General features: G+C 51.1%; 1 protein-coding gene and 1 non-coding gene across 7 annotated transcripts in view; one reads left to right on the top strand and one right to left on the bottom strand.

Moving 5' to 3' along the window:
• The window catches only part of CABIN1 (calcineurin binding protein 1), a 158,821-nt gene that overhangs the window by 101,207 nt on the left and 41,626 nt on the right, over positions 1-15,988 (top strand). For all 6 annotated transcript variants that reach the window (XM_017498113.1, XM_037727702.1, XM_017498114.2 and 3 more), the window contains one exon: positions 11,666-11,779. In XM_017498113.1, the coding sequence (XP_017353602.1) occupies positions 11,666-11,779 (114 nt within the window). The remainder of the gene's footprint in view (positions 1-11,665; positions 11,780-15,988) is intronic.
• On the bottom strand, positions 1,754-1,815 carry LOC119466885. Its single transcript, XR_005195394.1, has one exon. It is a non-coding gene; the product is annotated as a U7 small nuclear RNA (small nuclear RNA).

Raw genomic sequence — 15,988 nt, forward strand, 5'->3', positions numbered from 1 at the left:
CTGAGGTCAGGAGTTCGAGACCAACCTAGCCAATGTGGTAAAACCTTGCCTCTACTGAAAATACAAATATTAGCCAGGCATGGTGGCATACGCCTGTAGTCCCAGCTACTCTGGAGGCTTAGGCATGAGAATTGCTCAAACCCAGAAGGCAGAGGTTGCAGTGAGCCGAGACCGTGCCACTGCACTTCAGCCTGGGTGACAGAGCGAGACTGTCTCAAAAATAAAAATAAAAAATAAAAACATTCAGATGAGTAAGGCAAGTCTCATTTGACCAATACCAGAGAGAAAATAACGGGATGCACAGAGGGGTGAGGGTGCTGCTGTGCCTCTGCAAAGACACCTTTTTTTTTTTTTTTCTTTAATTATGGGATGCCACAAAGACACCTTTTATGCTGAGACCTATAGTGTGAATAGGGGACAGCATTGGTCTAGAAGGGAGAGTACCCAGACAGGGCAAGAAGCCCAGGAAGGTGGCCATTCTGGGCTGACATCAGTGTAGGCAAGGGCCAGGGAGGGCCAAGTGTGCTGAGCAAGCAGGGGTGACCTTTAGGGTCTATCTGTGAGGACTCAGTCAGGTCCTCCTCCTAGAGGTCCCCTGTGGGTTCCCTCCAACATTCTCTGTGGAATGTTTGAAGAACCAGAATGGACAGTTGGCCAAGAGATGAGTCCTGGCTTGGCATTGGCTATGTGCAAGAAGTGGTACTTCACAGAATTCTGTTTGGAGGATTAGATACAGGGGTCCAAGAAGGTAAGTGCTCTGTCCCCACATTGACCAGCGTGCTCACGTGGCTTGGTTGATTTCCTCGGGGTACAGCAGTCGACACAGGTCTGAGAGGGAGGGAGTCTCATCTGAGGCTTTGGTCTATAGTTCAGGGTGCAGTGCATGCTGGTAAATGACAGCTAGCTCCAGCTCCTCTGGCTGCTGGTGCCACACTGGAGCCTGGCTTGCTCTCTGCCCAGACTGCCCTTGGCAGTGGACCTTACCTCTGTGCCCCAGGCCTTCTGCACTCAGGTGGACCTGGATCTTAATAAACCCCAACCAGCATGTCTTCACTGCTAAAGCTATCTTTGGGCCTGAGGGGCAATGGCTGATATGAACCCTGTTGGGCCCACCATTGCTTTGGGAACTTTCCCCCTTCCCTCTTTTGGGAGCAGCAGAGCCCACTACAAGAGCCCACACACACACATCAGTGGAATAGACACTAGTAACCAATGTCCTTTCCTCCCCCACCTCTGGTGTCCCTCTGTTCAAAAGCTTCCTCAGGCAGCCATGCAGCCTCCTCTAGCTGTGGTCAGCTAGCTCTGACCAGGATCTGGTGTTTTCTAGTAGTGAGCTCAGACCCTTCCCCATCCTGTTACAGACTACCTTCTCCAGAAGCAGATACGAAGGTGGAATTTTGGGTACAAAATGTTTATTAGGAGTTGGCACTTGTGCAAGGGAAAGCAGTGAAAGAGCAGGTTTGGGTGGAGAAGAGTTGAGTGGCGATATAGGCCCCACCCACCCAGCCTCCACTTCCCCGGTAAATGGCTTTATGTTGAATTTGAAGGAGCCAGTGCATGTAAAGTGCTTAGCTCAGCACTAGACACAGAATGCTGTTATTACAGCTTGCCTCTTCTCTTGATAAATTTTTTAGAAGTAGTATTTATGTCAAAATTAAAGAAAAGTCGGAGGGAGGTAACCATAATTCCACCACCCTAAAATTTGCTATCTTGGATCTAGTACGGGTTGAGTATTCTTTTTTTTGGAGGGGAGGTGGGCTTTCCAGCAAAAACCAGAAAGCATGCTAGACAAATTCTAGAAGAGCTGTAACACTGATTGAGTATTCTTTATACAAAATGCTTGGGACCAGAAGGGTTTTGGATTTTGGCTTTTTTCCAGATCTGAGAATATTTGCATTATACCTACCTGGCTTAGCCATCCCTAAGCGAAAAATCTGAAATCCAAAATGCTTCAATGAGGCTGTGCACGGTGGCTCACACCTGTAATCCCAGCACTTTGGAAGGCTGATGGACCACCTGAGGTCAGGAGTTTGAGACCAGCCTGGCCAACATGGGAAAACCTTGTCTCTACTAAAAATACAAAAATTAGCCAGGCTTGGTGGCAGGCACCTGTAATCCCAGTTACTCAGGAAGCTGAGGCAGGAGAATCACTTGAACTGGGGAGGCAGAGGTTGTAGTAAGCCGAGATCACGCCACTTTACTCCAGCCTGGGTGAAAGAGCAAAACTCCATCTCAAAAAAGCAAAACAAAACAAAACAAAACAAAAATACTCCAATGATCTTTCCTTTAAGCACCAAAGTTTCAGATTTTGGAACAATTTGGATTTCAGATATTTGGACTTAAGATGCCCTGCCTGTATTTCTTCCCAACTCTAGTGCACATGCCCTGTTGATTGTGTGCTTTCGACGCCAGGCACTCCAGGGATCATGCCCTTTCCACTTTGCATCTGGGAACCTGGACTGAGAGTCACACAGAGCTGAATGACAGAGCCAGACATCAGCCCCAGACAATCTCAAACTGGCCCAGTTGCTGCACTGTCCCCCATGCCCTGTCCACACTCAATAGTTTGCCATTTTGCTCTTTCCATAAGTGACCCTCCCCTCAGGTCATTTTGGTCATTCTGTGATGCTCCAGGATAGGTGGCCCAGTTGACCCAGCCATCCCCAGTAGCAGGGATGGAGGCTGCCTTGGGCTGCACTGCTCATGTCAGTATCCCCAGATAACGCCCCCATAGCCATCAGCCTCAGTTTCTGCCAGCTTTTCTGTTCACTGTATTCACAGGCTGAGTTCTTTGGTTCTCAGAAATGGAATGCCTCGGGCCCCTGAGCTCATCCTAGACCCTGAATATGCTGCTGGGGTGGTTCCCACTGGCTCCTGTATTTGCTTCACGCAGAAACCAGTTACCACCACCAAATTGAAAACAGGTTGTTAACACCTAGCTCCCCTGAAAGCCTGAGTTAAGACCTTCCTGCTGCTCTGGGGCATGCCATCCTGGGGGCTGCATGTGGCTCTGCCCAGACCTGGGGTGTTTGCTATGCTGGCAACAGCTTGTTCACAGACCTGGGGGACGCAACTCCATGTTGTCACTGACGAATATGGAACTATTAACTGGGAAGTAGTTACCACTTTCCAAACACAGCTGTTTGGTAACAAACACTTCCCACTGTGTATATTTGACAGCAGCACATTTCTTCATAAAATCCCACCTGTGGGCTTGGCAGTACCTTTTTCCTGTTGCCATCTCACAGCTCAGTGGTGGACTGGAGCGTCCGATGTCTGCCTTTTCAAAGGGGCCCACAAGCAAGGCCTGCCTGGAGATGTGTGGCTGACTCCTGAACCCTTGGGTCTTTCACAGGCACCTCCAGGTGAGGCTCTGCCCACCCAGGCCTTGCAGAGAAACTGCCTTCAGGGCACAGTGTGCCTCTTGCTTAGCTGCTGACAGCAGGGCTTTTGGGGGAGGGGACGAGAATGTGGGCCCTGAAGCTGGCCTTACCTGGATTCAGAACCTGGCTCTGCATGGGAACTCTTGGAGGCCCAGGACTCTTCTTTCCTCAATGAGAATGATTGTGATATGAAAGCAGAATGATTGTGGTAATGAGGTGAGGGATGCAGTGCTGGGGCGATGTGCAACACACCCTACACTGCCCTCAGCCAGCAGTTCTTCTCACCCCTCTAGTGAGGCCCATTTCTTCAGTGTCAGCATCTCCCATTGCTCCTTGTTCCTCTGCGAGGCCCTCTTAGGGCTCCCTGCCTATGGCATAATGGCCAAGGTCTAGGTCTGTCCTGAGAGACCTTTGTTGCCTACCTGAGGCTGCCCTCCCACCCAGGGTCGGCACGGTTGCACACAGGCTGCCCTTGGACCCTCCAAGGCAGGCCACCTGTCACCCTGCACACTGTGCACACCTTAGATAGGGACAGTCATTTATGCTGATAGCTAGGGCCCTAATTCTAGCTATTGTATTACTTATTCTCTGGGTTACAATCTTCACCAGGATTTTGAGACTTGAGTCCGCACTCATAGAAACCCGGCTCTTTGAGAGCCCAGGTGGGCAGCCCAGGAGAGAGAGTACACGGCATCAGACACCTCTTGTCACGAACGTTCTGGCCTTTACTGATGGGTGTCCAGGAAGAAGGCCAAGGCATAGGCACCCCTGCCCTGCTCTCTCAGTTGCCTTCTGCTCAGTTGGGAGCTGAGCCCTTCACCTCCTGCTGCTTCTGCTGGAAGGGGTTCAGGGCAGAGGGGGTTATGAGATGGTCCCTGGGGAAAACAATCTTGAACAAAAGCAAATCTGGAGGACTCATACTTCCCAATTTCAAAACTTATTATAAATCTATAATACACTAATCAAAACAGTGGAATGCCTTAAAGGGGGAGGAAATTCAGTCACATCAGACAACATGGGAAACCTAGGCTAAGTGAAATCGCCAGCCACAAAAGACAAATACTGGATGATTCCACTTAGATGAGGTATAAGGAATAGCAGCCTGGCTGTGCTAGCCCAGTCAGACCCCATTTCTTTGGCCCAGGACCTGTATGGGATGAGCCCAGGTCCTGGGTTTTGTTAAGAGACAGACTCCTGCCAGGAGGGCCCCATCATGCTATGTGCTCAGCTGAAGGATCACGAGGGAATCTGCTGACTTCTGACTTCAGGGTCAGCTTCTGTTCTGATATGAGCCTGGGTAAAGGACAGGCCAGCTGGCTGTGAACCCCCACCCCTTGCCCACCTGTTGTAGGTACAGTATCCCCACCCTGTTGTAGGTACAGTATCCCCACCTGCCTGTGCTGCTGGCTCATGTGGGGGACTCACAGAAGCCAGGACTATCTTGTAGGTTAAATGAGAGGGGCTCTGAAGAGGTCCTGTGCCATCAGACTGGAGTGGATATGAAGGCCTGCTGTTGAGACCCTGCTTTTTGCTCGCAGACGAGTGTTCAGGGGGAGCTGGTGAGCTTTGAGCTCACATTGACTGAGCCAGGACCACACAGATAGTAGAACCAGGCATCAGGAGGGAATACTGGCCATACAGCAGGGTGTTCGCCTTTCTTTAACCTCTGCTCCCTTTTTGTGGACGTAAAACTGGCCCCTTCCAGCTGGCTATCGTGGCTCAGGCCTGTAATCCAAGCACTGTGGGAGAATTGCTTGAACCCGGGAGGTGGAGGTTGCAGTGAGCTGAGATTGCACCACTGCACTCCAGACTGGGTAAGAGTGAGATTCCATCTCAAAAAAAAATAAAATAAAAAAATTAAAAAGTGGCCCTTTCCACAAAATGGTGGTATGCCCTGCGTCCCCACATGAATGTCCTGGGCTGCTGCAGATCCAAACATCCAGGTTCTTGTCAAGCTTTAGTTTATAGTTTGCAAAAGGAGAATTTGATATCTTTCTCAACTTAGGAATCTTGATTTTGCATTTCAAAGTCTGTCTGCCTCATGGTTTGAAGATTCTGCTGGGCCCATAGGGGCCAGAGGCAGTGGGACAGGTTGCCCCCATAATGGCTGCTGCTTTCCTGGTCCTCTCTCCTACAAAGAAATGCAGATTCCAACAGTTTGAATAGATTTGAGCACTCTGCCAGCAGCTTTTATTATCAGTAATATTGTTTAAGCTTGAAAAAGAGAACAAAACTATCCACAAGTGTCCCACAAGCCATGACATGGCAGAAGTGTTTGTATTTCATGTGCTCCCTCCAGTGTATTTTCTGTACGTCTCTGCAGGTTCTCTCATTTAGCAGCTGTCTACTAAGTGGTTGTCGCATAGAAGGTTCCTGTTTGAGGTGCTGGGCATACAGCGTTGTGTACTCACTGGAAGAACAGAGTGGACAGCTAGTGATGAGTAGGAAGAAAAATAAAGGCTGGCAAGGGGTTAGAGGTGGGAGTGTGACTATTTAGACAGGGAGGTTAGGAAGACTGTCTAAGCAAGGACCCGAATCAAGTGAGAGAGCTCTGATGGCCACGAGGATATTGGGGGAGGGGCTTCCAGATGGACACACACCCAACACACATGCCTAGAGACAGAAACAGTCTTGGTGTGACTAGAATCCACTGGAAGCTGGTATGACTAGATGGGGAAGGAGGAGAGGGGACGAAGATGCGGTCAGAGGCTTTCAGGGCCTGGTTTGGCAGGGGGGAGTTGAAGAGATACCATCCTGAGTTAGGTTACAGCTGTTGCAAGGTCTGGGCATGGTGGCTTACGCCCTAGGTGAAGGGCTGAGTACAGCTGAGGTCCATAGCCACCTTCTTGGCAGCCCTGTGGAGCCCTGCTGGCCTTGCAGATAGGCTAGTGCTGCTCCAAGACCACCACCAGTTTGCACACCTGGAGTCACAACATAGGAGTTGTAGAGCCTGACCTCTCTGATCTCCACCATCTGTCCCTTATGGGTTCGCGAAGCAGGAGGTGGTTAAGTGGCGAGTGGATCATCATCACTGGTTGTGGCAGGGAAACAGCCCCTGGGGGCAGGGACCCTGGGTGACACAGACAGAGCACATCCTCCAGGCCACCATATAATAGTGACAGACGGGATCAGGTGTGCCTTCCAGCTTTGCACATCTTGGGACAGCAGGTGACCCTAGGGGGTAGTAGTTGTTTTCCCATCTCCAGCTGTCAACAGGGTTTGCCAAGCCCTCACTGCATGCAGGATCCATGGAAGGCTACAGTTAGGGATGCAAGCCAGTTCACTCCAAGCTTTTGCTTCCTGTGTGAAGAGAAAGGGAGCTTGGGGAGTTCCAGGAGCTATGACAGTCAGTTTAATGTGTGCTGTAGTGAAATGATTGCTGGCGGAGTAGTGCGAGTTAGTGGGCAGAGGCTGGCATTGAGCTTCAGCCTCGTGGGCATGGACTGTTGCTTAGCTGGCCCCCAGGAGTGCAGTGCTAGCACCCTGGCCTTGGGCAGGACCCAAGCAGCCCCACTCATGTCCCATGACTGCTGCCTTCCTCCCTCAACCTGACATATGCTTCTTTCCCATTTTATTAAAGGTCAGGCTACACAGCTTCCTTTCACTCTTCCTGTGGGCATCTATTGGATCCTTTCTGTGAGCTCCAAATTAGACTTGTCCTGGGGGAGCCGTCAGTGAAGTCGGACTGTGTTCCTGCCCTCATAGAGCTGACAGAGAAGTGGGGCGGAGAGCAGACCCATCTGCAAGCCAGTGGAAAGGCTATTTAAGGTGGCCATGGGCCTGTGGGAACAGTGTTCCAGGGGACCATTGGGAAAGGTGAGATGACCTGCAGGGACCAAAGTGGGAACAAGTGTGGCCGGAGGGCCATTCACAAAGAGGGATGGGGGGTATAAGGGATATGAGCCAGCCAGTAGGCAGGTGGACTGAGGCATGGAGCTGGCTCTTGCCCCAAAGGCCTGCAAGCAGAGGAATTAGACGTCCCCTCTGCCTTCTGCGGCAAAACAGGAATGGTCCAGATAGTGGACAAGGGAGGATATCAGGGTACCTGTATGCTTCTGGGATTCTTTGCCCTGCTTCTCTTCAGGACCTTACAGCCTTTATCTGCCCTCTGTCAGATCAGGGTCTATATGCACAAGCCTCAGGGCCTATTCAGCCAAGGAAAATGTGCCATCATCTGGCAACTGGCTCCATGGGGCTCCTCCCATTCCCAGAGTTGCCTATGAGCCAACGATGTGACAGGTTGCATGAGGCCTGAGAGAGCGCTGGCCATGATGGCTGGCTCAGTGTTCAGCATACAGCACATGCCCAGGCAGATTTGTAAAGTGATTTGCCCGCCTATAGTAGATAGGTGTGGGGGGCAGGGGAAGAGCCCAGGCCTTCGAGTCCTTCCAGCCTGGACCAGAGTTGAGGGATGGCTCTGCCACTTCCTGGCTCTAGGACCTTGGGCAAGCTCTTGAATTTCTCTGAGCCTCTATTTCCTGATTGGTAAATGGGCAATTCTGTGAGGTGAGGGGATATGGCACTGTGCTCAGCCCACGAGGCATCATGTTGGCTTACCTCGCCACACCATGAAGCTGCAGGGCAGGCTGTATGCCGCAGGTGCACTGGGCAAGTCAGATCCCCTTCCCCCTTGCAGAGGTTCAGCAAAGGCCCAACACAATCTCTGCGCCCTCTCCCACCCCACCAGCCTGGCACCCACGATTCCCTAGACAGGTCTCAGCCCTCCTTGTCAGCACCTATCTGGGGCTTCAGGTGTGAATCAGCTAAGGGCCCCCATAAGCCGTCTGGACACTTTGTGCCTTAGCATCGATCAGCTCTCTTTCTCTGGTGGGCCTGGGAGACAGCTGGAAAAACACACTCTGTACCCATGCACAGTGGCCAGGTCTGCAGGAAGCTAATTTATAAACCAGGTTGGGTTTGACAGGCTAGAGTTTTCTGCACACTTTGCCCCAGAAACCTCTCCCACTGCCTTCTCCCTTTCTGCTCCAATCTGGGGCACAGACTGGCTAGGTGCAGGTAGAGTGTTGAAAACAAACCAAAGAGGAATGTTCATTCCTGTCCCATAGCCACAGGTCCTGCAACAAGGCAGCTGGGCAGGGAAGCAGAATCTCTGTGACTCTCTCCACCTCTCTCCACCCTGGTCCCAGTGCTTTCTCTTGTGTCCCAGCCAGAAGGAACTCTTTGTGGAGACTTTACTTTCTTGGTATTCTTAGGAAAATGAGGGCTACTGGAGATGCTTCTTCAAGCCAGGCTCTCCCATCTCCTCCCCCTGGCCTCAAGTGCTGCTACTTAAAGAGGTCTTCTGGACACGTTTCCAAGTTCCTGAGGAGCCTCAGAAGCAGCTTTGGGTTCATGACTCTTGGGTAACTTTTCTCAGGCCAAGCCTATGCCCTGGATCATGGAGTCACAGCTGGAGGAATGGTTTGCCACAGCATTGAGACCAGGGCCATAGAGGAGAGGAAGGGTATGCACAGACTCAGTCCCCTAGGCGGCCTGCCTCTGTTTTGGGCCTTGCCGCCTATGATCATAGAACTTACTCCCTGCCTGATAGCCCCCTGGCTCCCCACTGGCCTTATGGGCCGCCAAATCTGATCCCCCCACCTCCTTGGCTGGGCCGTGGCTGTCCCAGGTGTCTAGGCACTTGACTCAGTGAGTCCCTTATCCCCATAACAGCCTTGTGCAAACCACAGCCCAGGTATTACCTTCTCCCAGAGCCTCCCTTACCTTCTCAGACTGGGTGAAAGGTAGGTCTCCTTTGCAGCCTACCTCCATGGTCAGATATGTTTACCTGTGATATCAGAAGTGCAGGTGACAGGCCACGTGCAATGTCTCATGCCTGTAATCCCGACTCTTTGGGAGGCCAAGGCTGGTGGATCATTGGAGGTCAGGAGTTCGAGAACAGCCTGGGCAACATGGTGAAACCCCATCTCTACGAAAAATAAAGAAATTAGCCAGGCATGGTGGTGGGCACCTGTAGTCTCATCTACTTAGGAGGCAGAGGCAAGAAAATTGCTTTAACCCAGGACGTGGAGGTTTCAGTGAGCTGAGAGCATGCCATTGTACTCCAGCCTGGGTTATTAAGACTGTCTCCAAAAAAAAAAAAAAGTGCAGTGTCCCATATCACATTATTGAGTCTATCTATGGTTGATTAGACCAGGATGGACACCTACCCGGGCTGAGCCTCTCAGATCTCTTTTGGGAAAGACTGAACCAAGTGTCACTGAACCAGTGGGTCATGGCTGAGCACTAATGCAGATTGTAAGCCCTTCTCCTGGGCTTCCCGAGACCCGAGTCTTCCGCTTGGAGCCCTGCTCTACTCACTTGAGCTAATCTTTGGTTTTTTTCCTTTTCATGAAGCATTCCATTCTGAACCCACCACCCCATTCTCCCCACCCTGTACTCAGTTTTTCTGCAGCTGACCCTCCCTCCTTGGACCTGCTGTGGAGCAGGGGCTTATGACCTGGGGTAAGGTAGGGTGGGGTGCAGAGGTGGGAAGCATTATGTGAGAACTTGGAACCAGCCTCAGGAAGCTTCTGAATGACTGGCCCAGGAAGCAGGCTCTTCAAAGTGTGGCTGCTAGGCATCGCTGGGAACTTTTTTTTTTTTTTTTTAAGACAAGAGTCTCTCTCTTGTCACCCAGGCTGGAGTGCAGTGGCACAGTCTCGGTTCACTGCAACCTCCACCTCCCAGGTTCAAGTAATTCTTCTGCCTCGGCCTCCTGAGTAGCTGGGAGTACAGGCCTGCATCACCACACCAGACTAATTTTTGTATTTTTAGTAGAGATGAGATTTCACCATGTTGGCCAGGCTGGTCTCGATCTCCTGCTCATGATCCACCCACCTTAGCCTCCCAAAGTGTTGGGGTGACAGGCATGAGCTGCTGGGGACATTTGAAAGTAAACTACAAGTTGTTCCTCCTAGGGTGCCGAAGCTCAGAAATTGAAGATCAGGACTGGGTATTTTACTGTTTTCTGTTAGTATGAGCAAAATGGCCTCTGCTTTCAATTGGGAGCCTGCCTCCGGGGTCTGAGGACCCTCCTGCTGCCCAGGTTGCTCCCTCCTCTGCCTGTCTCTCAGAGAGGAGCAGGCAGGGGTCCCTCAGCAGACAGGAAGCTCACAGTGAATGGAGCCTCCTATACAAAGCCACAGGACCCTGCCCAATGCTGGGGTGCAGCCCTCAGTCCCCACAGCAGCCTGGTGGGGGCAGAAGGGTAGCCCTCAGTGCACAGATAGGAGCAAAGGCTTAGAGGCAAGCTAGCATGGGTCCCACAAGTCAGTGAGTCAGGGAGCTGGATTTGCACTTTTGCCTCATGATGATTAAGGGAATGGTTCGGTATGCTCAGCCTGGCCAGCAGCGGGCAGAATGGGAGCAGGTGGGCCAAGCTTGCATGCCAAGAAGTGAGAGGGCTTTCAGAGCAGCTGGAATGCAAGGTGATGAAGGCCTGCGCCCAGTGCTGGGAAAGGCGAGCAAGGGACCTGAGCGGGAGGGGACAGATTGGCCAGGATGATGAGTGCTGTGGAAAGCGTAGAGGATCTGGCATTGTGCAGTCCCAGGTGCCAAGCCCAGCTCTGCCCATTGCCAGCCCTTTCCCTGTAGGACAGCATGGTCCTGAGGTGGAGCAAGATGGCCACTGCAAGGTGCGTGGCTACTGTGGTGAAGACCAGAGAGGGAAGAGTGGCTGGCCAAGCAGCTGATGGGAAGACCTGCTGTATGGGTCAGTGAGAAGGCCCCAGAGAAGGCTGAGGCAGCCAGGCCCACGCCCACCCTCTTACCCTACACCATCTCCCCTGGGCCTGGATTCCACCAAGAGGCTCATTGCCCAGAGATCACCAACCTGAGCACTGTGGCCAGAGCCCAGCCCTCCAAGCCTAAGGCAGCTATACCACTGGTCATGAATAAGAGATGCTACTGATTCCTGACAAGTCAGGGCTGCAATATTTAGGCTAGTGGGGGCCCCTGACAGAAGGCAGGTACTAGGTCCATGTGGCAGGTTTGTAGGGTTGGTCAGGCCTGGGGTCCCTGTCAGTCCCCACCTTGGGCAGTCAAAGACTGCACTCTGAATTCAGTGGTGCTGGGCAAGAGATCAGTTCCGAAAATGCATCCCACAGCCTCATGATCAAAGCCCACGGCCAGAGCCACCTGGAACTGTGGAACTGATGTCTGCAGGAGCTGCTGCTCATCGTGGTTTGCCATGCAGCCAGGAAGGAGGGGACCGCCTGCCTTCCCTGTGGGCGCCCTGAGCAGCCCACACACTCACTTCAACCTACTTCTTGTTTCCCCAGAACCTCCAGTGGGCCCGCGACGTGTTGCTAGGCAGCAGTATCCCGTGGCAACAACTGCAGCACATGCCGGCACAGGGGCTCTTCTGCGAGAGGAACAAGACCAATTTCTTCAACGTGAGTACTTTGCCTTGTTGATTTCCAAGACTGCTTGTTGCCACTGCTTTTCACTGAAGGCGCATGAATTGACCTCCTGGGTGGGTGTTCCCAGGGCCTCAGGTTTGCAGCATCCTCAGAGGGCAGGCAGGGTGGTACAGTCGAGAGTGTGCCAGACTCGGTGTGGGGCTGTGATTGCTGAGCGACTTCTGGCAAGTCACTGCCCCCTCCTGTGGGGAAAGGCATGGATGAGCTTGGTATGTTCTCCAAAGCCCCAGGTCTTCTGGGGTCACATAGGCAGTGATGACAGGGGTGCAGACCCAGGTTCCTGCTCCTGCTGGAGCAGCTCCTCCTTTGATCTCAAGCACGTAAGAAATTCTGACTGCTTAAAAAACAAGTGTGGCCGGGTGCTGTGGCTCATGCCTATAATCCCAGCACTTTGGGAGGTCGAGGCAAGTGAATCACCTGAGATCAGGAGTTCGAGACCAGTCTGGCCAACATGGTGAAACCCCATCCCTACTAAAATATAAAAACTAGCTGGGCTTGGTGGCGGGCGCCTGTAATCCCAGCTACTCGGGAGGATGAGGCAGGAGAATTGCTTGAACCCGGGAAGCGGAGGTTGTAGTGAGCTGAGATCGTAACGTTGTACTCCAGCCTGGGTGACAGAGTAAGACTCCATCTCAAAAAAAGAGAAAAAAAGTGACCAGTATTGGGCTTGCAGCACACTTCAGCCCTGATAGTCCATGTGAGGTGGGGACTTAACTCCTTGAGCAGGGCAGGGCCAATCGCCTAGGCCTGCCTTCCCATCATCCCTAAGGCTACATCTGTTCCTCTTGATACCCCATCTGGACCTACCCTCCCGCATTTCCTCTGCCCTGCATGGAGACAGCTGGCCCCTCCCTTTCCCCTACCTCCAAGTCCTTACCTATCCTCCACCACCCCTTCCAGCATGGCCAGCTCCCAGCTGGGTGACTTTGGCAGGTCTTACATCCTCTCTGAGCTTTGGTTTCTTCTGTATTTTTCTTGATCCCCTCTTACTCATGGAGAAACTGAAGAGCAGAATTGGCCTGAACAGGAGCTGAGGAGGGCAGGTTTCAGGTCTGGAGGGGCGTAACAGGCCAATTCTCAGGGTACGTGGGCAGGCAGGTCCCCACTGAGAGCTAGACAGCTGGTGGGAATGTCTGGGTCCATGGCTCCTCCTCTCCCAGGATGTGGTCTTCTGGGGTCAGAGTAGGAGCTCCAGATCCTGAAAGCTCTGCATCTGCCCACACTCTATGTTTTGGTAGTTTATAGACAAATAGTAGTTGTCATTAGTAATCAATCTACATGATACAAGGGATTTGCCACAAAAGAAAGGTACCCTCTCACCTGCATGCCCTGGCCACAGCCACTTCCCCACAGCAAAAACTGTTTCTTGTTCCATGTGTGTCCTTCTAGAGGGCATCTGCTCATTTACAAGTTAGTGCATATAGATGTGCACAAAAGGCAGAAGTGCATACACTGCCGCCTCTTGTATTTTTTTACTTAACAATATCTCTAACAGTGTCTCTTGGAAATACTATTAGAACTCACTGGTTCTTTTTGATAGCTGCATAGTACTCCCAACATAAGTATGCCCCACAGTTTACCTAACAATCCCTTATTTTATTTATTTTTTGACACAGAGTCTCACACTCTCACCCAGGCTTGAGGGCAGTGGCGCAATCTTGGGTCACTGCAACCTCTGCTTCCTGGGTTCAAGCAATTGTCTTGCCTCAGCCTTGCAAGTAGCTGTGACTACAGGCCCGTGCCACCACACCCAGCTAATTTCTGTTTTGTTTTGTTTTTTGTTTTTTTGTTTTAGTAGAGACAGGGTTTCACCATATTGGCCAGGCTGGTCTCGAACTCCTGGCCTCAAGTGATCTGCCTGCCTCAGCCTCCCAAAGTGCTGGGATTATAGGCCTGAGCCATTGTACTTGACTGACCATCCCTTATTGATAGACACTTAGATTAGTTCTAGTCTTTTTTACTATAAACAATGTATCTCACACACACACACACACAAAGAGAGAGACAGAGAGAGAACGGCTCAGTGCTTCACCTATGAAGCACTGCCTTGACTGTAACATTATGTTAATTTTAACTTCTATGCAGAAGAAGTTCATATCCTTCATGTTCTAGTGGAATACTGGTCCTTTTCCTATTGATTAATAATAACTCTTTATAAAAATTGAAAAAATGAACGCTTTGTCAGTGTTTGCAAATCTGTTTTTCTGCAGTTGATAGACTAAAGTTAGAGCTAGACAAGTTGCTTAATTTCCCTGTACTGGGTCCCTCTCCTTGATAGTGGGCTTCTATTACCTGCCTTGAAGCATAACTGTAGGAATCAAGTTAGATAATGGGATAATATCCCTAACACAGGATCTGGCACATGCTAGGTACTTAAGAATATAGTTTCCCTCCCTCCCTCTTTTCCTCTCTCCCCTTTTGTTGCTTTGCCCTTAAAGACTATGCAGTGATATTGGAAGGAGAGACTCAACTTCCATGTCTTCCTCATAGGGGAAGCACTCAGCCTTTCTAATGATAAAGCTAGGAAAGCTGGCCCCCCAGATGCCTGCCCCCCAGAGTGCATCCAAGCTGGCAGCCACATGCTCCAGGCCCCTTTCCTGTTAGGCTCACTCCCTGCATCTCCTCCTTAGTTTCTGGGACCTTCCAAGATGAGTCTTGTAGAAAAGCAGTCTGAAGCTGTGTGCCTGTGGGAGGGAAGGCTGGTACAGCCCCATGTAGGCCTGGTACATGGGCAATGCCATTCCTGCAGCTGGAAGTTCCTGAAGATCAGGGCCACCCCAGCCCGGACTGGGAGTTTTGGGTGGTTTTGCCTCTTCCAGAACAGTCATTCATTCCTCCATGCTTCCCAGTGACCTCTGCTTTTACCACCCTTTTGGGCCTCTGTCCTCCTCTGCTTTCTTACCTCTTCTCTTTAGAGATAGATGTGGGCTCTTTATGCTCCTTGAGCTGTATGCCTGGTGTCCAGCATCAAGAAATGCTGGGCAATTCCTGAATGCTCTCAGCACATGAGTCTGTCTGGCATATTCCCAAGTCTGGGGAAACTGCATGCTAACGTGTTTATGAAAGAGCATTTAGGGCAGCCCTCAGCTGACTCTGCTGGAATGGGGCCGTGTCTCTGGAAGATGGCCTGTAGGTTGGGATGAGCAGATTGGCTTACCTCCCTTCTAGCCTGCACTGGAGTTTACTGCTTAGTCCAGGGGGAGACAAAGGTGGCAGTTGGGGGCTGGTCCTTGAGAGGAGATGAAGAGAGGTTGAGGCTAGGGACATCAACATCCTGATCTTCATCCCTCTCAACCCCACTGTCCTGGGCCATCCACATTACCCAGCCTTTGTGCTGCTCATCTCCTTATCCTTAGAGCTTGGGTGGGGGGCCCTTCTGTTATTTTTTAATGACAATTTTTGAAAATTGTGAGAGTGTTGTAGTTTAAGAAAAACTCAAACCCCTTTTCCTCTGTTCTCACACCAACACAACAGTCAACACAGACAGAAGACTTCTGTGACCAATGGGGGGGGATTTTTTTCCACCAACAAATAAGCAGTCAATTCTGTAGTAGACGCCAGCCGGGTATCCTCTAATTGAATTAAATTCCAACACTATCTTTTTTTTTTAAGAGACAGCATCATGCTCTGTCACCTAGGCCCTTGGGGGCCCTACCTCAGCCTCCCAAATAGCTGGGACTACAGACATGAACCACCATGCCCAGCTAATTTTTTTTTAGTTTTTGCAGAGGTGGAGTCTTGCTGTATTGCCCAGGCTCAATTTCAACACCTGGAGATGGTATCAGATCCCACAGGTTGAGGATCAGTCCTCAAAACATCCCCTGCTTCAGACACCAGTCACAAGTCTGGGCCTCCAAAATGTCTGACTGACTGGCTTCAAGTTGATGTTCCTACAACCCCTTCTTTTGGTTTGGTTAATTTGCTGAAGTGGCTCACAGAACGCAGGGAAGTAATTTCCCAGTTTATTGTAAAGGATATTACAGGAGGATAGGGGAAGGCCATGGGGCTTCCATGCCCTCTTCAGGCATGCCACCCCCCAGGAACTTCCAAGTGTTTAGTTATCTGGAAGCTCAGGAACCCTTCCTCTTTTGCCTTTTATGGAGACTTCATAGGCATGATTGAAGCATGTACAACTATGTCAAAAAGTTATTGGACAAAAAGATTATGATCTAAACCCAACAA

The sequence above is a fragment of the Cebus imitator genome, unplaced genomic scaffold (genome assembly GCF_001604975.1).
Source record: "Cebus imitator isolate Cc_AM_T3 unplaced genomic scaffold, Cebus_imitator-1.0 Scaffold237, whole genome shotgun sequence".
NCBI lineage: Eukaryota > Metazoa > Chordata > Mammalia > Primates > Cebidae > Cebus > Cebus imitator.